We start from the raw sequence: 25,369 nt of genomic DNA, 5'->3' as shown, positions 1-25,369 counted from the left end.
GAGCAGCCCGCAGGCCTGGTGTTTGTGTTGATTTCACCCCCCCCTCCCCCTCCCTCCAGTGTGTTCTCCTCACGGGCTGCTCCCGAGACACACAGGGTGCTGGGAATTCAAAGGTTCGTATTCTCCTATTTCTACTGAAAGTTGTGTATGCTCATTTTTCAAATTTTAGGAAGTCCAAAGAAAACATAAGAAAGAAATTTTAAATTATCTACAGTTCAGCTACCCAGAGGTAACCAGAATGATGATTTGACATAGTTTCTTGTCTTCCATTAAAAAAAAAAATACAAATAATGAGGCTACTTGAAATAGTTGTACTGGGCATATGTGTAATTTTATATCTTTTTAATTTCACTTAGTATGAGCTTTTTTTTTTTTCTGCTACAAAACATTCGTAAGCATCATTTTTTAATGACTGCAAAAGATTCCGTCTTGTGGACGCACCATCATTTGCCTAACAGTTCCCGGTTCCCTGGTCGTTTGGGTTGTTTCCAGTTTGTGAAATGCAGCTTTAAAGCTGTCCACAGCCGCATGACTAAAACACCAGCGTAGAGGGAACGGCTATAAAAGGAGTAGTCTGCCCGGAGGGGAGCAGCCGAGGGGTCATTTCACGGGGCCTCCGCTGGCCTGTGCGCCGGAGAAACTGCAGAAGGAGGGCCCCGCGAGGCTGGCTGGCTCACCCCAGCCCCGGCTGTTGCCTCTCCCAGAAAGAAATGTTTTGTGGGAAATGCAAGGAGGGTGGCACCCTTCTGGCCGGGGAGGCCTCCAGCCACAGTCATTACCAACATCTCTTATCGCAAGCCCTGCATGGTGCCCAGGGCTCGTCCGCACATCCAGGCTCCCTGGGTTCTGGAAGTGGGAAGACCAGCCAGGGTTGCTTTTCCCGACATATGAGACTCTAGGAAAGGCTTGAGGTTTTCCCAAAGCCTGGGCGGCCAGAGGGTGGTTCTGGGGACCCCTGGAAAGCCCCACCCGCTTCCTGGGTTCCTGGATTGCTTCCAGAATGGAGAGGAGACACTGCGCAGCATCAGAAAGCTGGTCTTGAGCGCGTACCCTGTACCAAGTTCATTGCATACGCACTTGGCCACATGTATAGGTTAGGAAGTCTCCACAGTCCAGAAATCATTTGTTTGTTGGTTTGGTGGTCGTGTTTGTTTATCATTCTGGCCTGTACATTGTTGCTCTGTGTTTATGTTTTCCCCGGATATACACTGAGTGGCCAGATTATTATGATCTCTGAACGCATAATAATCTGGCCACTCAGCATATATATATATATATATATATATATATATATATATATATATATATACTAGTAGCCCATTTGCAGGAAGAATCCTGCAAGCGGCCGCTGCGGCCGCCGCGCCTGCACCCACGCGCCGCTGCCGCCCGCCCCACCCCGCCCCGCCCTGCCCCACCCTGTCCCGCCCGGGCTTTTCCTCTGGCAGCCACCTTGCTTTCCGCTTTTCCTCCCTCTTACTTGTAAGTTGTCTTCAGTCTTTCCTCCCTTCCTCAGCGTATGCAAATTAACTGCCATCTTTGTTGGGTAATTTGCATACTCACCCTCATTGGCTGGTGGGCGTGGCTTGGGCGTAGCGAAGGTGCAGTCAATTTGCATATTACTATTTTATTAGGTAGGATTAGAGGCCCGGTGCATGAATTCGTGCATGGGTGGGGTCTAGCCAGCCTGGCCAGGGGGAGGGGACATGGGCGGTTGGCCGGCCTACCTGCTGGTGGAACTCCTGGTTGAGGGGACAATTTGCATATTAGCCTTTTATTATATAGGATATACACTGAGTGGCCAGATTATTATGCGTTCAGAGATCGTAATAATCTGGCCACTCAGTGTACATCGCCCATGAATGCTTCCTCGGTTCTTTCAAATCGGTGTGTGAGCCTATGGAGATCCAGCCGGTCAGGTTCAGGTTCGCCCAGGAATGTAAGTAGAATGTGCTGGTGGAAGGAGGTGGATATTTTTCCCAAGCTGCTGTTCTCACCGAACAGTTCAATGCCAAGGCTGGAGCGAGCCCTTTGCAGTCTTGGTCACGAGGCTCTCCATTAGTTCCTTACACAGAATCCCTCTCCTCCCACGGCACTCCACAGGCGCGGCTGCAGAATGTGGAAAGAACATTTTTTTAAAGTATGTTTTTATTTATTTCAGAGACAGGAAGGGAGAGGGAGGAAGAGAGAGAAAGAAACATCGATGAGAGAGAAATATCGATCGGCTGCCTCCTGCACACCCCCTACTGAGGATAGAGCCTGCAATCCGGGAGTGTGCCCTGACCAGAATTGAACCAGCAACCTCCTGGTGCATGGGCCGACGCTCAACCAACTAAGCCACACCAGCTGGGATGGAGAGAACATTTTTGTGAAGAAAAAAGGAAACCAGTAAATAGGCAAAACCAAGGACCACCTTGCTAAAAATACTGACACGGACAGCAGGTTCCACTTCCTCCAAATTCCTCCCCTGGAGGCCTGTCCCTCCTCAGGCCCCAGAGCACTTTGTAAGCACATCTCACAAGGCCCATGTCAGGCCAGCCTTTCATTACGGTTATCTGCCTTTCCTTCTGATGGCCCCTGTGTGCTCCAACCCACCAATCAAAAGTGATGATCAAATATGTATGCAAGGATAAATAAGGACAGTCAAACAGACTTACTGCAATAGACGCTGCCCTGGGAAATTGGGGGAGTGTGGCCACACTGAAATTCTCTTGCTAGATAGAATGCCAGATCCAAGTTCTAAATCCCTGTGCCCTCCACAAAACTCAGCTCAGACCCTTGCTCCAAGGAGATAATCAGTGAACAGCGGACAAGCTAAGTGATCGTCCTATTCTATCAATGGCGCTCTCTGTTCATGCTTTTATTATCTCTCAAGTTCATCTGCCAGAGAGTCTCCCATTCACATATCCCTCAGCTACTCCACACAGAATTCCCTGGACTGGCTCTGCTTCTCCTCATCTGATTTTCTCTGCCAGGATTCTTCTGAGCCCTCTCTCTCCCCCTTCAGGCCCAGGACAGTGTTCCCCAACACATTCCCACGCCCCTCAACGTCAGCTAATTTTTTTAACATTTTTTTTATTCCTTTATTGATTAAGGTATCACATATTTGTCCTCATCCCCCCCCATTCCCATCCCAAACCCCTCCCCACGCATGCCCCCACCCCCATGTTGTCCGTGACCACTGGTTAGGCTCATATGCATGCACACAAGTCCTTTGGTTGATCTCTCTCCCTTATCCCCACCCTCCCCTACCTTCCCTCTGAGGTCCGACAGTCTGATCGATGCTGTTCTTGTTCATCAGTCTATGTTGTTCATCATTTCCCCTAGATGAGTGAGCTCATGTGATACTAGAAATACACTTATAAGAACCGAAAATGAGACAAGCAATAATGGTTATGCTGAGAGGCAAATGAATCAGTCTGTAGTGAGTTTCTTTCTGGGCAACGTCAGCTAATTTTGACTCATTCTCTCCTAAGACTTGGTGCATTCCTTTACCATAAAGCTTGTCAAGTAGCTTCTTATGTTTTTCACATTAGACCATGAGTTCATGGAGGATTGGGACTACTGAAATATCACTAATTGTAGAAGCTGGTATGTAACAGATACTCATTTCTTCCATTCAACAAATATTTATAGAGCATCTACCATATGCCAGGCAAAATACCTGTCTTCATGAGCTTACATCTTAGTGGAAACAGACAAGGACAAATGCGTGCATAATAAACTACCAGGCAAAGATAAGTGACATAAAGAGAAATAAAACTGGGCAACTCAAACCAGGTGAGGTACTATTTCAGCGAAGGTGGTCAGGGAAGCTTTCTCTAAGGAGAAAGTATTTAAGCAGAGACTTAGAGGAAATGAGGCAGGAAGCCATGTGGATATCCAAGGAAAGACCTTGCTAGGCAGAGAGAAGAGTAAGTGCAAAGGCCCTGGGGCAGGAGCATTCTTGGCCATGCAAGGAACAGCAAGGAGGCCAGTGAGGCTGAAACAGAATGAGTGAAGGGAATGAATAGATGAAGGAAATGAAGTTCAAGGTGGGCAGGGTCAGATCCTGCAGAGTTTTGGGGCATGTGGATGAGTTTGGTTCCTAGTCCAGGTGTGATGAGAAGCTTCGCAGATGTTAAATTGAATAATTTGCATTGAACTGAACTGAATTGGGCTTCACTGAGCTGAACAGAACCAGGTCTCATCTTAGTACAGACTGCATACAATTTTTGAACCTTGTCCCAAAAGCCCCCGGCACAGTGACACTTTACCAGCCCTTCCCATTTGTACCAGTTTCGTCTGGTGGCGAATAGGTACAGGGAACATCTAAATTCTAGAGAAAAGTGGCCTTCCTGGCTGCCCATCATTTCTGACTTTCCCAGAGTCTGAAGTCTTTGGAGGGTCACTGGGATTTATTCTGGGCCTTGGCCGAGGTCCCGGACCTGACTTTTAATGTAGTTTTTACTCAAGCCTGGTTCTCAGTGAATCTTAATTATGTGGAATTCCTACCCTTCATACAACGGAAATAACCACATTTAGCTATTTTTTATCAATTTACTTGAGTCTTTATAAAATCATTGCAGTGAACTGTCACCCAGAATAAAGTGGGAAACCCACTGGAATTGAAGCGAGGCAAATTCACAAGATTCAACCGCACAGTCATTGATTCACTTAACAAATGTTCATGCACGCAAAGAAGCTTTTTGTCAGAAACTTGGAAACTGTTTTATTTTATTTTTAAGATATAACTGACATACAGCATTGTATTAGTTTCAGGCATACAGCATAATGATTCGGTTACTTCTGTATGTTGCAAAATGATCACCACATAAGTCTAGTTGACATCCATCCCCTCACATAGTTACAAAAATGTTTTTTTCTTGTGCTGAAAACCTTTACGTCTACTCTCTTAGCTGCTTTCGAATAGACGGCACAGTCTTGTTAACTACAGCCACCGTGCTGTACGCCACACCCCCATTCACTCCAAGAATGTGGACTGAGGACCTGTGAAGTGCCGGGCACTGTACCACGTGCTGGGGACACACAAGCGCAGGAGAGGTCTCTGCCCTCATGAAGCTGGCAGTCCAGTGGAGGAGACAGAAAATCCAGGACACTGCTGTACAATGTCCTCTTGAGTAGTGGCAGGTACTACGGTGTGCAAGATTAGGCAATACAAAGATGAATCATTTGTGCCCCCACAGTGTTGTTGGGTTGGTGGTAAAGACATAAATTATGACAATATGTAAATGTTATTGTGGAATTCTATACAAGATGCTATAGGGGCCCTGGCCCGTTTTTCTCGGTGGTTAGAGCACCAGCCCATGGACCGAAGGGTCACGGCTTCGATTCCCGGTCAAGGGCACATACTTTGATTGCAGGTTTGCTCCTCAGCCCTGGTTGTGGATCGTGTGGAGGCAACCAGTTGATGTGTCTCTCTCACATTGATGTTTCTCTCTCTCTCTCTCTCTCTCTCTCTCTCCCCCTCCCTCTCTCCTTCCCTCCCTCCCTCCCTCCCTCCCTCCCTCCCTCCCTTCCACTCTCTCTCTGAAGATCAATGGAAAAAATATCCTCGGGTGAGGATTAAAAATAAAGAAACAAACTAAATGCTATGGGGGTGGAGGGGAACACAAAACTAACTCTATTGGGGGTATGGGCAGAGGGGGGTGGGGGCTCTTGGGAAATAATTCCCAGAGGAGGTGAGATTTGATCAGCATTAAAAAATAAGTGGAACTTCACTGGATGGAGAGGGGAGAAAGGGAGTGGGAGCAGCAGCAGGGCAAAGGCGGGCGGTGTGAGCACACACCTGTGTTCCAGGAGCGGCTGGACATTCCGTGTGGCTGGAGCACGCTGGTGCCCACAGGCATGGCCTGGGAGCCTGAGCCAATGAAGTTGTGGGCGGGGCCAGTTAACACATGGCCAGGCCAGGGGCTTTGTATCAGAGGACCAGACTGACATGTTAGCACATTCATCCTGGCAGCAATGTGAAAGGATTGGCGAGAGAACGTAGGATCAGGAAATGATTATAAACAAAGCAACGGTTCCGTCCTACAAAGAGGCTGATAAAGTGGCCAGTCCATTAAATTTGGAGTGTTGGGTGGGAGGGACGCTAAAAGTCATCTAGTCCAACCACCCATTGGGTGTTTGACTCTCTTTCCTAACATCCTCCCCAAGGGACTGTCCAGGGCCCCAGTCCTTGAAGCTTCAAAGAGCCGAGACTCCTCTGAGGTCATGGTTGTGTGGAGCTGAGAGCTGCCCCCTGGAGCTACCGCCATTACTCCTTCTTTTTTCCTTGGGGTTTCCAGAACCAGTCCAATTCCTAACTCAAATGCAACTTTTCATTGTTTAAAAGCAGCTGCAGCCCGGCCAGCGTGGCTCAGTGGTTGAGCGTTGACCTATGAACCAGGAGGCCACTGGTTCAATTCCAGGTCAGGGCACATGCCCAGGTTGTGGGCTCAATTCCCAGTTGGGGGTGAGCAGGAGGCAGCTGATCAATGATTCTCTCTCATCATTGATGTTTCTATCTCTCTCTTCCTCTCCTTCCTCTGAAATCAATAAAAATATATTTTAAAAAATAAATAAAAACAGCTGCAATTTGCAGAGTATCTTCTGCGTGCCAGACAAGCCTGCCGGGCACATACTACCCCATTTTCAGGTTGGAACTTTGGGCTCATTGGCCAAGTGACTCGCTGAGATTTGCTCACTGACCCATGTAACTGGCAACACCGGGATTAAAAACCAAAGCCGTCTGACTCCGGAGCCTGCACTCTTGGAAATAGCTATTAATTTAACTTGGCAAACATTTATTTAGCACCCACCCCTATGGCACTCCCTGTCCTGAGCATAATAGGAAGGGGTGACCTCCGATGAATAAGCATGGTTCCTAAGTCCCAGGGCTCCCCATGCTAGTGTTTGGATGGTGAAGTCAACACCCAGGCATTGTGATAATGAGTACTTGGCTTTGGCTCGTAGCCTGGCTATTCCAGAAGGGGAAAGTGATTTATGTTCGGCCCATTGCATGAGCTGTTCCTGCTGGTAGCATTGGGTCAAGCCCAAGCAGGAGCCATAGGACAGAATCCCTGCCTGGGAAAGAAGCTCTATTCCCTGGAGGATAAAAGCAGAGGAGGGTAGGGGGGGTGGAAAGATGGAAGGTGTGAGACCATGTGTACAATCAGATCTGAGTAACGCAAAGCTTCAACTTGGACACGTCCCAGGACTGAGCAGAGAGGACTACAGCAAGTCTGAGAGGCTGCAAAGCTAGAAGCAAGATAAGAACAGGTGTAAGAAACGGATGGGCAACCCAGCCTGTACACTGAGCATGTATGCAGGAGCTCCCCCTTCAGGCAGCGGGTGGTATTGCTACGGTTGTGGCTGGCGGACTTAAAAGGAAATGGACAGGAAGGACCCTGGTAAGAGGAGGCTTTTTTGTTAGCAGATTTCCCTTCCTAGTTGTGTTTTCCTTAACCTGGTGTTTAAATTGGTAACCGCTTAGGTTAAGTGTGTTCGATGCCTGGTGTACAGGAAGAAACCTGAATGTAGTTCTCCCATATAATTGTACTTCTATACCTCTTACCTCATTTATCTTCTCAGCGGCCCTGTGAAAAGGGGCCAATGAGCATTATCCTCACTCTTCAGGTGACAGAGGGCTCTGAGGGTTAGGCGACATCTTTGCCTCATCCACTCAACATCCACCCAGCTTTCATTCAGGACAAGCGCCCACCCCCCAGCCACGTCCGACACCCCCACCTGTCTGCCAGCCCACATCCCTCCACCTCGGAGAAGTGCTGCTCCTGACCTGGCCGGGGCTCCCTGGCCTGGACGAACGTCGCTTTGGTCCCTCTGGGCGGTAATGACTCTGCCTACGCCGGAGCTGGCCCCGGAACTCAGCCCCTTCACTAGCTGACACTTGGGGAGGAGGCTGCAGGAACTCTGCTGAGAGGGCTGCACAGAGCACGGTGGGTCGGTAGGGGGCCCAGCCTGTCCCCTTTCCACCTCACCAGGTAATCAGCCCTGAGGGTCCTTTCCTAGAAAGCACCAAAGTCCAGCTTACATTACAGCCCTGTAGGTTTTCCTTGTATGAAAATCACAAGCTTCCTTTATGGTTTCCGTCACCTCTCGCTTCCAGATTTAGCAAAATGTAAAATTGGTAACATTCTGTCCGAGATGTTAATTGCACATGTTTTCTTCTCGCTTCTGTGGAGATTCCATAAATCGGCTAAATGGCCTCCACTGCCATCCCCTCCTCCCCCAGCCCTAGTCTCTTCCTTGATTTTTAAGGCTCTCTGGAGATTTCTCTTTTCTTCCTTCCATTCTCTGTTCTTTTTTCTCTTCCTCCTCCCTTTTCAAAGGGCGCTCCTCTCAATCTACATGGTGACATTCTCTTTCTTCTTTATTATCCCAGTTAGTCCTGGAGCTTCGGTGCAGTCTGAGACACATGATGTTTATCTAGTCGTCATTTATACCCACTCTAATTCTGAGATGGATTTGAGCTAGATTCTCAGTGTAAGTTCAATATAACAGAATGAGGGGGAAAAACACCACCAAAGAATAACAATGCAAAAAAACCATGTCCTTAACACTAAGGAAAAATTAACACCAGAAAAATCTCACCTCATGGCAGGTTTGTTCCTGCAATTGATCACAAAATTTAGATTTGAGTTGCTTGGCCTCCAAAGCAAAAAGGGAAACGTGCATTATAAAGCTCTTGTTATCTAATTTAAACACACACATACACACACACACACACACACACACACACACACACACACACACCATGTAATCTTCACCAAAAGAGTGTTCACAAAAGGGTCTTTTCTGATTTTAGCCAGTTCAGTCCAGGGCTGATGCTCCTAGCCCTTTCTGATGACCTGAATCAACTGAGGAACTTTTAAAAACAACCTATAACCAAGTCTAGGGTTATGCCTGGGAAAATGACTGAACTGTGCTCAGAGCAGTCAGGGTCTTTTCGTGTCACCTGGTCACATCTATAAACAACAGCATTCGTCATGTATATGTGCCTGGGGGTACGGAGAGGAGCGTGGGAATCATTGCCTTTTCCTACGTGAGCTGATCTCAGAGTTCGTATAGCCCAGCCTCCTCACTTCTCAGAGGAAGAACGGAAGCTCTCAGCACTCAGTGCCACACGGGTCTTTGGAGAAGTGATATAATAACGCCTACGCACGTGAGCTTTGGCTTCTGGCAGCCCCAACAGTTATAGTATTCCATATAAGTTACTGCATGTTGCTAAGCCTCAGTTTGCTCATCTGTAAAATAGGGACGCTAATAAGTATCTTCCAAGGATCCTATATAATAAAAGCCTAATATGCTAAGTGTCCGACTGTTCGTTCGATCATATGACCAGTCGCTATAACGCTCACTGACCACCAGGGGGCAGACGCTCTGACCAGTAGGTTAGCTTGCTGCTGGGGTCCAGCCGATAGGGACTGGGCAAGATGGACAGGACATGCCCTGGAGCACTCTCGCGGTCCCTCCCTGGCCCCGATCGTCCACTTGTCCACCGGTGGGGTCCCTCAGCCTGGCCTGTGCCCTCTCGCAATCCAGAACCCCTCCGGGGATGTTGGAGAGCCAGTTTGGCCCGATCCCTGCAGGCCAGGCCAAGGAACTCCACTGGTGCACAAATCTGTGCACCGGGCCTCTCGTTTTTTGATAATTAAATGAAATATATTATTTCATATAAAGCTTTTACACAGAGCCTGGGACATTGTAAGCACTCGAGAAATGATGGATGTTCTAAAATCCTGAAAATTCTGATGATGGTGAGATCATGATAATGGAAAAACGAGGCAAAAACTCCAGGTGGCTTAATATCTCCTGTCGCCCTCTTTCCACTCCCATTCTACGAGGATTCTTGTCTCAAGTTATGCTGACCTGAAGCACATCCTTTAGACTACAGACTACGTGGCTGTTTAAAACTGAACAAATCAAAATGGAATAAAATGAGAATTTTGGCAACTCAGTTGCATCACCCACATTTTTTAAAATATGTATTTTCATTGATTTCAGAGAAGAAGGGAGAGGGAGAGATAGAAACATCGATAATGAGAGAGATTCGTTGATCGGCTGCCTCCTGCGTGCTCCCTGCTGGGGATCGAGCCCGAAACCCGGGCCTGTGCCCTGACCGGGAATCAAACTGTGACTTCCTGGTTCATAGGTTGATGCTCAACCACTGAGCCATGCCCGGCCGGACGCATCACCCACATTCTAAGTGCTTGGCGGCCATCAGTGGTTTGTGGCTGTTGTGTTGGGCGGTGCAGACAGAGAATATTCCCATACTAGCAGGAAGTCCTATTGGAGGCTGCCTTCGTGACTCCCTCCCTCCCCCCCCCCAACTTCCTTATATCAGTACTTTGGTTATTTATGTATTTCCAAGTATTATACTATCACTTTAAACTAGAAGAAAGGGTCCTCTGATCTCTTGCCTTTCCTGGTGAGTCCATCTGAGTCGCCCGGAGCCTCAAGGAGACAGTCCCCTCGCTAATTAGTAGCAGAGCCGCTACAAACACTCTTCTGACTCAGGGCATGAGTCACTCCGTGGTGGCCCGCGACGCCCCGGGAATCGGCTGCCTCGGGTCTGTTTTGATAAGTAGGGCTGGAGTATGAATTTCAGCCCCCCCGTCCCACTGCCAGATGCAGGGTAATGTGAGTTTAAAGGGTTGATTACAAGAGAATGGAAGATCATTTTCTCAAAGCCACAGCCCAGTGGCAGAGATCGCAAGGACAGCACGGGGAAGCTCTAGACCACGCTCGGCCTCTCCTTTTTACGCCACTTAGTTGTCTGGAAGAGAGAGGTTCTTCGTGATCTTTTAAAATTGATCTGTTCAAAGGACTTGTATGCATGAATATAAGCCTAACCAATGGACATGAACACCAGGGGGGTGAGGACATGAGTGGGGGGAGAGGTTAATAGAGGGATGAGGACACATATGTAATACCTTAATCAATAAAGAATTTTTTAAAAAATAAAATAAAATAAAATAGATCTGTTTGGGGAATCGTATTCAGCCCTGAGAGAGAAGGAAGTCCTACCATTTGCAGCTGCACGGATGAACTTGAGGGCATTATGCTAAGGAAATAAATCAGGTAGAAAGACGAGTACTGTATGATCTCCCTTATATTTGGAATCGAAAAAGCTGGACCCGGAGAAGCAGAGTGGAATAATGGTTGCCAGGGGCTGGGGGGGGGGGGGGGGCGCGGATGGGGATGGGGAGATGTTGATCAAAGTGTGCAAACTTCCAGCTGTCGGATGAATACATTCTGGGGACCTAATGTACAGCATGGGGAGTACAGTCACCCGTACTGTATTATGTACTTGGAAACTAAGAGCGGAGATCGTAAACATTCTCCCCACAAAAAGGGGCGGCGATGATGTGAGGTGATGGAGGGGTTAACTAGCCCTACCGTGGAGATCATTTGGCAACATGTAAGTGCGTCAGACCATCACAGTGTACACCTCGCACGTACACAATGTGACATGTTAACTACATCTCAATAAACCTGGGGGACATAGCTAAAATAAAATAAAATGGATCTGTTCGTTTTAAATTGAAAGTATTTCTTTGCAAGAGGACTTTTGCGAGGATAACGACTTTTGTTGTTGTTTCTATTGGTTGGGTTCATTATGATGAACTCAAAGCCACTGCCAGGAAATCTTCACAAGGTGGATGAGCAACCACAACGTCCTATGACATAGTTTACACCTGCACATGAACAGGCAAGTGATTGTAACAAATAATTCCATAAATGCGGTTTCGTGGGAACGATATAGTCTCACGGTTCCAGGCTCACAGTCTTTAGAAAGTAACTGTTGTTGTCAAACAGAAAGAAACTCAAATTCCTGAGTTGTATAGTGGCACAATAAAGTGAAGAGAGAGATTTAGCTTAAAGGTCATGGAAACTAATAGGAGCGTCACTTGGAATTAGGTTTGACTATGAGTAACCAAAAAAAAAAAAAATCACATAGCAAGTATTTAAACAAGATAGAAGTTATTTCTTATGGAAACAGAGTCTGGGACAGTGATGGCGAACCTCTGACACGCGTGTCAGTGCCATTTCTGATGACACGCGGCCACTGAGGCGGCCGCATGCCGAGGATGAAACATTTATGTTATTTAAACTATAAATATCGCGAAATAATGTTTTTTCCTCAAAGTGGCACACTACCCGAGTTATGTTCGGTTTTTTGGCGAAGTTTGACACACCAAGCTCAAAAGGTTGCCCGTCACTGGTCTGGGAGGAAGAATCCAGGGCAGGTGTGACCACCTGAGCCATCGTCAGAAACCCAGGTCCTTCTGACATCTTTTGGCTCTGCCATCATCGCCACGTGGCTTCCACCTCATGGTCCAGTTTGGCTGCCTGAGCACCAGCCATGGTGTCTGCCTTCTTGCCAGCAGAATGGAAGAAGACCAGAGATAGTTGGGCCACCTCCCTGTAGGGACCTTCCTGGAAGTCTTACAAGAAACTTCTGTTTGCGTCATCATGTGTCATCATGTAAGGGAGACTGAAAAATGTATTCCAGGGGGTCCTGCGCCCCGATAAAGACTGTGGGGGGTTATGACTAAGGAAGGAGAGGATAACACTTGGAGCGGGCACCCGGCAGTCTCTGCCAGAGAGTAAAAATAGTCTCTGTAACTTCCTGAACAAACGGTGATGGCGAACCCCTTGTTTTGCATTCTCAGAGGTATATCTGTCCATCCCTTCTTGATGTCTCTTTCCAAATACTTTTCTGATCTTGTGTTTTTTCAACTGCAGTTCTAAGGAAAGTGTAAAGTATTAAGGATTTGCCATTTTATTCCGGAAGGTACAAGGCCCTCTATGATTCTTCCCTTATCTCTCTCCAGTGTTATCTTCTACCAGTCCACTCCCCTCCGGGGCTCTCTCTCCTCCACCTCGGCTCCAGCCACACCAAGCGGAATGCTTCCGAAGCACTATGCCCCCACCTGCCTCTGGGCCTCTGCACATGTTGTAGCCTCTACATAGAAATAATAGAAAGCACAGCTCCTAGCCCTGGCTCTGGGTCCAACTGCTTACATGCTCCCAGTACTGCAGCTTATAACTGTGTACCCTTAGGCAAGTTACATAACCTTTCTGTGCCTGTTGCAGGATCCATAGAATGAAGATAATAGCAATACTTACTTTATGGTTTTTGTCATCATCCAATGAGCCAATGAAAGAAAATCTTCAGAATCATGCCTAGTATGTAACAAGTCCTCAATCATAACCAATTTTGTTGAGCATTTACTATGTGCTAAGCACCTTACAGAGATCCTCTCACTTAATCTTCACAACAGCCCTGTCGAGTGGCCTTACTATTACTTCTCCTGTTTTACATGTGAGGAAACTGGAGCACAGAGAAATTAAGGAACTTGCCTGAGGTCCCACAGCTAGCAGGGGACAGAGCTTGGGCTCAAATGCAGAGCCCTCTGTCTTCAGGGTGGGTGACCTTTCCCCCACACCAGCACCAGATTCGAAGGCACGGTGTGTTTTCTTTTTTCTTAAAATATATTTTATTGATTTTTTACAGAGAGGAAGGGAAGGGATAGAGAGTCAGAAACATTGACGGGAGAGAAACATCAATCAGCTGCCTCTTGCACACCTCCCACTGGGGATGTGTCCACAATCAAGGCACACACCCCCGACCGGAATCGAACCCGAGACCCTTCAGTCCGCAGGCCGACACTCTATCCACTGAGCCAAACCAGTCAGGGCGGCATGGTGTGTTTGCTTCGTAAGCTGTCTGCTGCCTTCTGCCGATTTTTATGATAACCTTTTTAGAGGCAGGGGCTGACCCAGATGACCTCTGGGAGCCCATCCTTGACCTTTGCCTCTTGGCCCCAACCAGGCCAGGCCCTGCCCTTTCAGGCTTCTCGAGCCACTGCTCCCGGGATACGAAGCTGGGCAGCCTCTGCCACCTCCTGGGTGTTTATATTTTGTGCCCAAGGCTGCCGGGAGGGTTCTGCAGCCTCGAACAGAGCCTGTGGCTTCCCTGCTTCTGAAGCCACGGCTCCCCTCCCAGGCCATTTATATCCTGGGCCCCATCGTCATTCCACCCACTGGAGATCAGGTTCCCACCACAGCGGCCTCTCTACCCCACACCAGGCCCGGCTGTGGTGCAGCCACTAGCGTGGACGGAAGAAGTGCAGGCTGGTCTGCTGATCCCTGTGTGGTGTGTGAGCAAAGGACCTCAGGCCTGCCAATCACTCTGCAGCTCAGAGCTAGCACTGTCTAGACCTGAGAGTCCCAACATCAGAAACCCTGCAGAGAATGGACTAGACGCAGATGCCAAGTGTCGCAGGCTGCCTCATGGCCCCTAAAGACCCCAGGTTTTAATCCCTGCAACCTATAAATGTTATTTTACAAGGAAAAGGGGTCTTGACATGGAGAGCCTACCCTGGATTATCTGGGTGAGCCCTAAATCCAATCACATGTGTCCTTATAACAGAGAGAGATTTGACACACACAGAAGAAGAGATGATACAAACACAGGTAGAGATTGGAGTGATGTAGCCACAAGCCAGGGAATGCTAGCAACCACCAAAGCCTGAAAGAGGGAAATGGGCTCTCCCTAGATCCTATGGAGACAGCACAGTCCTGCTGGCGCCTTGATTGTGGACTTCTGGCCTCCAGCACTGTGAGAGTTCCCGTTGTTTAAAGCCACCACATTCGTGGTAGTTGGTTACAGCAGCCACAGGAAACTAATACACCCAGCAAATAGGCAGGAAGCTAGGAATATACATTTTAACTTGTCCCCTAGGTGATTTTGAGCCCCTGCCTCACCCTTGCCCCCGCAAGGTGAAGAACTAGATGGAGTACCTAGACTGAAAATCCAGGAGGACTGGATTCTTAACACTCCATCATTTTGCTCCTCTGATACTCAAATTATAAGAGACGAGAGCATGTTGAGTGCTTAAATCAGTGGTTCTCAACCTTTCTAATGCCGCGACCCTTTAATACAGTTCCTCATGTTGTGGTGACCCCCAACCATAAAATTATTTTCGTTGCTACTTCATAACTGTAATGTTGCTACTGTTAATGAATCGGAATGTAAATATCTGTGTTTTCCCATGGTCTTAGGCTCTACAGCAGCGGTTCTCAACCGCTCTCAGTAAGCGGTAGCTGTTATCATCCCGGTCACCAGCGTTGAATAATCAAGCATTGATGGGGCTGGCTTTCACACTGTAAGGGACCATTCCTTTTGGTACCAAATGGCTTCCTCTTTCCTAAAAGCATCGGCTGTCCCATGATGCCCTGCTTCTCAGTTCCCAGATGGCATGTCTGCACACTCAGGGTGTTGGGAGGTGGTGGTCCTCTGTGTGATCCAGCCCCAAGCTTCCTCCCTGCCCCGGCCCATGTGAACGAAGGTGAGGGGGAGAATCAGTGTAGAAAGAGGAGGCGGCATCACTGCCAACAGTTGAGTCCCATGGCCCCCACTGCAGGTGTATCAGTCAGGGTTCTCAGAGAAACAGAACAAACAGGACGTGTGTATGACTGAAGGCTGTTTGCTGATAGAGTTCCCTGTTCACAAGTCAGACTTTTTCCTCTTAAGGCCTCCAGCTGATTGGATTAGGCCCACCCACCTGGTGGAGGATAATCTGCTTTACTCAGAGTCCACCATTCGAATGTTAATCTCATCTATAAAAAAAAAAAATACATTCATAGCAACAAACAGACTAGTATTGGACCACATATCTGGGTTGATAGATAGATAAAATTAACCATCACAAGGTGTCTTTTTTTTTAAGCATTTACATTCCCAGAATGATGCTAAACACTGTCATGAATACAAAATACCTATCAGGCAATGGGATGGGTGCTTGGTTCCGAATGAACTCCCCAAGACTGAAAGGTTCTGTTTCATAAGGTGGTTGGAAGACTGTACAATCCAGGTGGGAGGCGGAACCCACTTCCCATGATAAAGCTGAAATCAGACGCTTGCTGTCCCCGCCTCCCTTGCAGCTTGGTGCAGGCTGTAAATAGGCTCAGCCAATCAGATATAGCGCCCAACTTTAATCAGGAGGCCCAGGTACAAGCAGGCTCCTTTTTCCATTCTGTTGTCTCCTAAGCCTCTAAGACCCCTTGCAGCTCTCTCACTTCTGGCCTCACTCTCTCCCCCTTTAACACGATCATAGAATTCAGCTTCCCTGGTTTTTGGCTTGAGTCACAATACTCACTACAACGTCGTTACTCAAAATGTGGTCCCTAGGCTGGCAGCTTCATCATTGCCTGGGAGCTTGTTAGAAATGCAGAATCTCAGGCCCCGCCCCAGACCCATTGAATCAGAATCTGCATTTTAACAAGATCCCTTGGCGATTCACGTGCACATCCATGTTCCAGAAGCACTGACCTAGAACACGCCCCTGGGGTCCTCCGACTCCAAGCTGCCTGCAGGAACCACGCCCAGGGGCAACCTGCCCACACTCCGCAACTTCTAGTAGGGCTGTCACTATAGTAACCAGCCTGGCCCCCTCTGACCTCTGCCATCTTCCTAGCTCCAGTGCCCACCAACACAATGAGATTACAGTGAGTATTGCTATAGAAACTAGCACTGGAGAGGGTCTCCTATCAATTTTGCCGCTTTCCCTTCACCCCCTGTATCGCTGGAATGATGAGCTTTCTAAACCACAGTAAACCATATAAATTCCTCTCCAGCGTAAGAAAGACTCCACAAATAACAAACATGAAAAGTCAGGGCCACGCAATTTATAAAGCAAAGGCGTAGCAGCTGCAGAGGTTTGCTTTGATTGGAAAGGAGATGACGGGAGCGTCACTCTGTGTGGCAGAGCCTTCCCTGCGTCCCGCAGAGACAAGGTTGGCTGATGCTGAAAACAACGCTGGTGACCGGGATGATAACAGCCACCGCTTACTGAGAGCCGTCTTGGTACCAGGCGCCAGGCTACGTAGGTTATCCCATTCGACGCTTGCAGTAAATCTCTGTATTCGCTTCCTGCGGCTGCTGTAAAAAAAATCGCCACAAACATGGAGGCTAAAACAACACATTTATTATCTTACTATTCTGGGAGGCAGAAGTACACAATCAGTCTCATGGGGCTACAGTCAGGGGTCGGCAGGGCTGGTTCCTCCCGGAGGCTGCCGGGGAGACTCTGTTTCCTTGCTCCCGGAGGCCACCTGCTTTCCTTGGCTCAGCACCCCTTCCTTGCATTAGTTCAGTTTCTTTTTTAAAATATGTTTTTATTGATTTCAGAGAGAGGAAGGGAGAGGGAGAGAGAGAGAGATAGAAGCATCAATGATGAGAGAGAATCGTTGATTGGCTGCCTCTCACATACACCCTGCTGGGGATGGAGCCTGCAACCCGGGCATGTGCCCTGACCTTGGAATCAAACCAGTGACCTCCTGGTTCATGGGTTGACACTCAACCACTGAATCACACCGGCTGGGCGCGTTAGTTCAACTTCCTGCTTCTGTCTCATATCTCTTACTCCCTCCCTCCTTTGACCTTCTTGCCTCCCTCTTCCAAGGACCCTTGTGATTGCATCTAGGGCCCACCTGAATAACTCAAAATAGCCCTCTTTCCTCAAAACCTTAACCGTATTACATGCGCAACGTCCATTTTGCCAGATAAGGTAACATGCATCGGTTCTAGGGATCATCACTCAGCCAACCAAAGCCTTTGAAGTAGGTATTGCTATCATCCCATTTCCCCAAGAGAGAACCGAGGCTGGACAATTGAAATGCCTTGTTCAAGGTCACACAGCTAGAAGGTGCCGCCGGAATCCCAGTCTTGGTCAGTCTCTCTCTAAAGCCAGAGCTTCTAACCTCTGCACTGCAGGGCCCCCAGATGGCTTTGAATTCATCCACTGTTGTCACCAGGTGGAAGGAAGGGAACCGAAAACCATCAGCTCTCTAAAAACTTGGAGTTTCCAATGGATTAGTCTGCCAGGGCTCCCGCAACAAATGAACACAGACTAGGTGTCTCGAACAAAAGGCATTTCTCACAGCGCTGGAAGCTGGAAGTCCAAGTCCAAGGTGTCAGCCAGTTTGGTTTTTTCTGAGGTCTCTCTCCTTGGTTTGCAGATGCCACCCTCTTGCCACCACTCTCACGTGGGCGCCCCTCTGTGCACCCACCCCTGGTGTCTCTCTCTGTGTCCTCATCTCCTCTTCTTGTAAGGACACCAGTCACACTGAATTCGGTCCCATCCTAATGGTCTCATCTGAATACAGTGACATTATGAGGCACTGGATGTTAGGGCTTCTACATACAAATTTGGGGGAGGGCAGGTACAATTCAGCCCATATCAATGAGTTTTGTCTCTGACCTCAGGAACGAGGCAGTTTAGGTGTCTGAGAGGAATCCCAGAGCCCTTGGGGTGCCCTCACTCCCAGCTTTCGTACTTGGTCCATGATCTTTACCATCGTGTCTCCAGCCTCAACCATAGTGAATGACCTCACCATGACCCTGGCTTCATGATCCCATTAGTTCCTGATGGCAGCCGTGAGGCCTTACCACAAACTTGGTGGGTTAAAACAACGCACACTTATTCTCACACAGTCCTGGAGGCCAGTATTCCAAATCAGTTTCAGCGGCCCAAAACGAAGGCGTCGTCAGCAGGGCTGTTTTCTTCCGGAGGCTCTGAGTAAAGAACCCACTTCCTTGCCCTTTCCAGCTTCTAGAGCTGCCTTCCTGGCATTCCTTGGCTTGTGGCCCCTTCCTCCATCTTCAAAGTCAGCAGCAGAGCATCTTGCTTCAATGTCATTCATGTCCAATCACCCTCTGTTTCTCGATTATAAGGACCCTGGTGATAGCATTTAGGGTCCACCTGGATGCTCCAGGATAATCTTCCCTTCTCACAATCCTTAACTGAATCACACCCGCAGTCTCTTTTGCTGTCAACATACACAGGTTCCAGGGAATAGGGCCTGATGTCTTTGGGGGACCACTACTCAGCCTACCACAGTGATTTTTCCTCACACATATCCTCGCCACCCCCGCTGCCCTGGAGTGACGAATAGGATATGCTGCATGTGAAAGCCCTGAGTCAGATGTCAAGGCCTTTTCGGCCTCAGGGCCTCTGCACAGTCTGTTACTGCTGCCTAGAATGTCCATCCTTCTACACACACATTCACATATGGCAGATCCTTCACATGTTAGAGGTTCAGTCACCTCCTCAGAGAGGCCTTCCACTTCAGCCCTGTCTATTGTCTATCCCAGCACCTCGGCACTGACCACGATTTGTAATCACTTCGTTACTTGTAGTTTTGTGTGTTTCTTATCTGTCTCCTTGCAAGACTGCTAACTTTTTGTGCCCATCACTTGCACCTTCATATGCTTCTTCCCATCTTCCCTGTTCCATACACTGGACCAGCCGTTGCCAACCGGTGGTCCATGGACCACTGGTGGTCCATGAGCTCCTAAGCCCTCAGGCAGCTGGCTATGTCAATAGAATCAAAGAATTTCGAGTAGGAAGGAACCAAGTACACCGAGGGTCAGCCCACTCTGACCCACCATCTGATTTTGTGCATAAAGTATTCCTGGAACACAGCCACGTTTACTCATGCACGTATTTTCTGTGGCCTCTTTCTCACTACAGTGGCAGTGTGGAGTCATTGCAACAGAGATAGTATGGCCCATAATCCCAACATATTTACTATCTGGCCTTTTACAGAAAAGGTCTGCCAACCCCTGAAACAGACAATCTGGTCCAAATCTACCCATTTGACAGATGCAGTCACTGAGAGACAAGCGTTTACAGACCTGAGCCAGAATCCCACTGTGAGTCCAGATGCAGGGCTGGAATTCAGTTCTGCAGAATCCCACACCTCGCTTCTCCCACAGATTATACTCTCCTCCTGAGCACCCAGCCCTCCCCACCCAGAGACGGGCACCCTCAGCACCGCTCTGTCCTCAGGCTTCGGAAAGGCCCCACTGTGCATGCTCCCAATCTCCTACTTGCATCTGGGCCCAATGACCTTCCTGGGCTCACGTGTTCTCTTGACCCTGCACGAAGCCCTCTAGGCTCCTCCTTCCCTCTGGAGCCTCTGGTCCCACCCCACAGACCTTCCCTTCGAACGCCATAGCACTGAATGTGTATCCCCCTACTCACCCCAGGCCACCTGGTCACAGGTGGATGATCAAGCCTGGCTTGCTCCAGAATTCCCAAAGGAGCTTGTTTGGAATGCAGATGCCCGGGCCCCCAGACCTATTGATCCAAAACTCTGGGAGTGAAAACAGGGCCTTGGTGGTTTTCACACACTCCCCCATGATTCTGACGTTAAAACAACCTAAAGAACCGTTTCATTAAGCCATGCGCTCCTCTAGGCTTTAATCACTCCAGACAACTTCAGAGCAAAGTCTATAGCCAGTGGGACAATGTTCTCTTACAAAACCTATATGGAGAATGCAGTCATTTTTCCCCTCAACATTCCTTTTTAAAATATATTTTTAATTGATTTTTTACAGAGAGGAAGGGAGAGGGATGGAGAGTTAGAAACATCAATGAGAGAGAAACATCGATCAGCTGCCTCCTGCACACTCCCCACCGGGTCTGTGCCCGCAACCAAGGTACATGCCCTTGACCGAAATCCAACCTGGGACCCTTCAGTCCGCAGGCCGACGCTCTATCCACTGAGCCAAACCGGTCAGGGCCCCCTCAGCATTCTTCACCTGCTCAACTCAGGGCCCTGGAATTCTTTCCCATCTCCAGCTCCTCCCAAAGAAACATCACAAGCCCTGCTATTTCTCCCCCTCTGTGCAGGCCAGATAAGAAGACTTTTAAATGAGTTGCTGGCAAAGACTTCATGAGCTTCTACGCTATTGAGGTCAGAGTGACGAAGAGAAGGCAATGTGGGAAGGCGGGAATAGGTACATAGAAAATTCCAGGAGAGGCTGGGATCCTCGGGATCCAGGGTATGTATCCTGGTGCTGGCCGGCCGTCTCGGTCAAGGCGTGGCTCTGAGGGCAGCACAGCCTTTTTCTCCTCTTGGGCACTCAGCAGGCGTCGGCTGCCTGCCTGCGGCTCAGCATCTCACATGAAAGTCAGCAGCCAAGGGGAGTCTGTGATGGAGTCCCAGCCCCAGGGACTGGGAGTTGTGGGCTGCGCTTCAGGGGCACCAAACAGAGGAAAGGCAGGGGCGGGAGGTGTGGGGGAGGGGGGTTGCTGCCTCTGCAGAACAGCCCAGGGGAGTTCTCTGGCTGGTTTCAGCAGAGATGGAGACATGGTGCCAAAAATAAGCCCTGCTCACCTAGGACAGTAGACTCCAATTCAATTTCCATTCAGGGTGTGTTTATTGAGTGCCTGATTCAGTTTAGGTGATGGAGAGACTGAGAGGATGAGGGCGACAGCCTATGCCGCAGGCCAATCCAGGCAGAAATAGCCTAGGAATCTGCCCCACAGGTCCCTGGGTCCAGAAACTCGATTTTTTTATCCACTTCACCCAGGAAAAAAAGTGGGTAAATCTTAGTCTGGCTCATGAACAAATATTTATGAAGTGCTTGTGGCCTGCCAGGCACTGGCCTGGGGCTGGAGCTGCACTGGTGAACGGCAGCCCCAGGTCCCTGCCGCGTGGAGTTTCCGTTCCAATGGGGCATCTGCAAGGCCATGGGGTCAGGCTTGTGCAGTGGAGTCCACCCTGGGAGGGGGCCGGGTGCAGCGGAGTCACCAGGAGAAATGTTGAGGGAGAGGTGGGATTTGAACTGTGTTTTGAAGGCTGAGTGGAGTGTACATTCTGAAAGGGCTGGAGGCCTGTCAGACGGGGTCTGAGCTGCATGGACAGGACTGAGCATGGCACGCCAGCAAGGGGTCCATGGCCAGATCAGCTCCCCTGGGGAACAGGTGGATGCTGGGTAACAGTGTGTGCTGGGAAGTTGGGCAAAAGAATGTCGGTATCACATGGGGTTATGGCACGTGGGCTATGCAATCAAATGACATAGCTGGGTCTGACTCTGTCAGACTTGCTAACCCTCTGATCCAAGGCTACTTAGCCTCACTAAACTCCATTCTCCTAATCTAGAAAATAGGCAAAATCATAACTAGCTTATAGGTTGGTCCTAAGCATTTAGATGAGATCATGAAAGTTTTTTTAAAAGGCTTAGCTGTTTAATATTATCGACGTTGGGTAACTAGGCCCGGACTCCAGAAACACTGGAACCCGCTGCCAAAAACTCGGTGGGAAGCTCAACATCTGCATGCAGTGAGGGATCTGCTGCTTGCAAACCCTTCTGTTTACCACCCCCTCGCTCCCATGGCAACCATGATGGCCTGAGTGGTGGCACCGGGGCTAGGATGAGGCAAGAGAGGCACCGAGAACATACTTGCATGACCTGGCCACCTTGAATTTTGCCTCACCCTAACCCCAGCCCCGCTGAGTGGTAAGATACCTTCTTGGTCTACACAATGTGTTCCTCAAAGTGTAGTCCTTGGTCTGCCTAAGTCAGTATCAGATATTCTGCTTATTAAAATTATATTCCTGGACCCGACGCAGTTAACATCTCTGGAGATAAGGCCGGGAATGTGCATTCTAACACACACACACTCACTCACTCACTCACATACCAGGTGATTCCCAAGCCCTCTGTCGATACTTCAGAGCAGAAGTTCCTCGAGTGGCCCCCAGCCCAGCAGCATGGGCAGCATCCAGGGACTCGTTAGAAACACAAATTTGTGGCCATCTCTCCTGACCTACTGAATCCAACACTCTAGGGGTGGGGCCCAGCAATCTGTATTTTGACAAACCCTCCAGATAATTTGGATGCACATTCCATTCACATGGGGGAGGTTTTAAAAACTATCAATTGAATCAGAGTCCCACCCTGGCCGGGTGTCTCAGGTGGTTGGAGTGTCCTCCGGTACACCCAAAGGTCGCAGGTTCGATTCTCGGTCGGGGCACACTCCTAGGTTGTGGGTTCGATCCAGGGCAGGGGCACTACAGGAGGCAACCAATCGATGTTTCTCACATCGATGTTTCTCTTTCCCTCTTTCTCTCTCCCTCCCTCCCTCCCTCTCTCTAAAAATCAATAAATACATATCCATAGGTGAGGATTTTTTTTAAAAAAATCAGACTCCCTCCCTGCGACAGAACTCAGGTATCATAATTTTCCAAAAGCTCTGCCACCCCTCCCCAGAAATCCTCATGTGAGGACAGTTGATAATCATCCGAGGAAGAAATAGGAAGATGGCACAAATGTATTCCACTTAGGAAATTGCAGTTCGGCCGCGGGCATTGCCTGGGCTAATTCTTGCAATCAGCTGGACGCCCTGCTGCGATCCCATTAGCAGGTGAGGAACTCGGAGCTGCTGGGCCGTGCGGCCAAGCCCCGCCCCGCTCCCCCGGCCCTCGCTCTGCCGGCTGCCACTGGCGGCTGCCAGCAGACTGGGCTCTCTGCGCCTTTCCCAGGTGCTCAAGGCCCTTGGCAGCCTGGGGCTCGGGCAGAGCTGAGGCCTGGGGAGGGCACCAGAGGGAAGACAGGGAGCCAGCTGGGGATGGGAAGGGAGAGCAAAGGACACCGTAACACTGGGCCCAGAACAGGGAGCCCCAAGTACCAATAACCCCCGGCATGGGGGGGGGGGGCGGGGTGCCGGGGGGCGGAGGTGGGGGTGGGGGGGGAAGGGGGTATCCTAAGCACCGGATCCTGTGCTTGGGGCTTTAAATGAGTCATCGCCCTTAGGTTCACATGATCTCCGAGGGAGATAACACTCACAGAATCGCCCCATCGGATCCTCTCACGGTCACTTTATCCTGGGTTTACAGATGAGGAAACTGAGGCCCAGCGACTCGGGAGAGCCCGCCCCGGAGTCACCAGAGCGCTCGGGATGTCTCCAAAGGCTCTCCCACTTCTCCGGGATCCGGAGGCAGGGCCTCCCCCGGGGAAAGCGGGGCGGGGGGCGGGGGGTGGAGCCGAGCCCGCGCCCCCGGCTAACCCTTCTCCTCGCCCCCTCCCCCTCCTCCCGCAGGCCTTTCCTCGTGCTGCCGCCGCTGATGGAGTGGATCCGGGTGGCCGTGGCGCACGCCGGCCACCGGCGCAGCTTCTCCATGGACAGCGACGACGTCCGCCAGGCGGCCCGGCTGCTGCTGCCCGGCGTGGACTGCGAGCCGCGCCAGCTCAGGTAGGGCGGGCGGCCGCAGGGAGGGGGCGCCCTTCCCGGACACCGCACCCCCGCACCCCTCCCGGGGCGGGGAGACCGCAGGCAGCCCGCGGGGCTCCGGGCTCACAGCAGCCGCTCCTCCAACCCGAGCCCCTCTGGGCGAGCAGATTGCCTCGCGGAGATGGAAGCTCCGCTGGTGTACATGGCAGCCTGGGACTAACCGGGAGCGAGTGCCAGGGATGGAGGGGACTGGAGCAAGGCTTTGTGGGAACCCTCTGGTTCTTCAGTTGCCAGATACTGAGTGCCTGAGTTCCACCTGTGTTCTTCCTGTTCTCTCTCCCTCTCTGTCCCTCTCTCCACGAGAAGCAAAGGATGTCCTTCCTGTAGTTTTCTAGCAAAGCCTCGCAGAGGGCGATTCCTAGCTGGGCGAGAGCACGCCTCTGCTTTTTCACGTGCCTGGCAATTATTTATGGGGCCTCATTTTGGTCCGAAGCAAACGAAATAAAACAACTCACTCAGCCCAGTCAAAGCGTGGTTCCACATGCAAAAAGCACAGCAACTCAGAGGTGGGGGGGGGGGTGCACTTTCCTGACTCCCGTGCCCCCTTGGCCAGGTGGCCCTTGTCACCATTTTCAAATCCCCACTGCCCCTCCCGTGAGAGACTGCCCCTCCTCTGCAGTTCAGCTGGCCCGTCGTGCGGCCAGGCAGTAGAGATGTCCACCCTTCCAGGGTTTGGTTGGGGTCTGCAAGGAGATGGAGGGTGTGCAGCCTAACACATACAGCCCACCGAGGGCCCAGAGGTGCCCCTGAGCCCCTCAGAACATGCAGGGTGCTGATCCAAGTCATCATTGCTAGTGTTTATTGAATGTGTACCATGTGCTGGACACTGTTGTAAGTGCTTTGCACAGATTAATTAATATCCACTATTACCCAAACCCTGCAAGGTGGGTGCCATTACGCCCACTTTACAGATAAAGAAACTCGGGCACAGATACGTGAAGTAACACACCCAAGATCACAGGACTAGTAAGTAGTGGAGCCAGGATAGGAGCCTCCTAAACAACCAGTGTGGTTATCCAAAAAAAAAAAAAAATAGTGTTTCCATTTTACAGAGGAAGAAACCAAGGCCCAGCAAGATGAGGTACCTTTCCCGACATCACACAGGTATTAAGTGGCAGAGTTTGGAGCCGTATTTCAAACCCAGACATCCAGAGATATCACCCATTTTCCTGGTCCTCTCCTGGACCTAGGCTCAGCCCTCTTGGAGGACACTAATCACACTCTTCCAGATGCTTCTAATCCTTATCATAATTCCTCACGCTGCACAGGAGCGTCAG

General features: G+C 49.9%; 1 protein-coding gene across 1 annotated transcript in view; it reads left to right on the top strand.

Annotated features, from left to right (window-relative positions):
* Positions 1-25,369, top strand: part of ABTB3 (ankyrin repeat and BTB domain containing 3) — a 257,095-nt gene that overhangs the window by 167,806 nt on the left and 63,920 nt on the right. Inside the window, exon 4 of the mRNA XM_079775307.1 lies at positions 23,901-24,053. Coding sequence (XP_079631433.1) covers positions 23,901-24,053 — 153 coding nt within the window. The remainder of the gene's footprint in view (positions 1-23,900; positions 24,054-25,369) is intronic.

This window comes from Cnephaeus nilssonii (genome assembly GCF_951640355.1).
Source record: "Cnephaeus nilssonii genome assembly, chromosome: 6".
Taxonomy (NCBI): domain Eukaryota; kingdom Metazoa; phylum Chordata; class Mammalia; order Chiroptera; family Vespertilionidae; genus Cnephaeus; species Cnephaeus nilssonii.
This window is presented reverse-complemented; position numbering and strand designations above follow the sequence as displayed.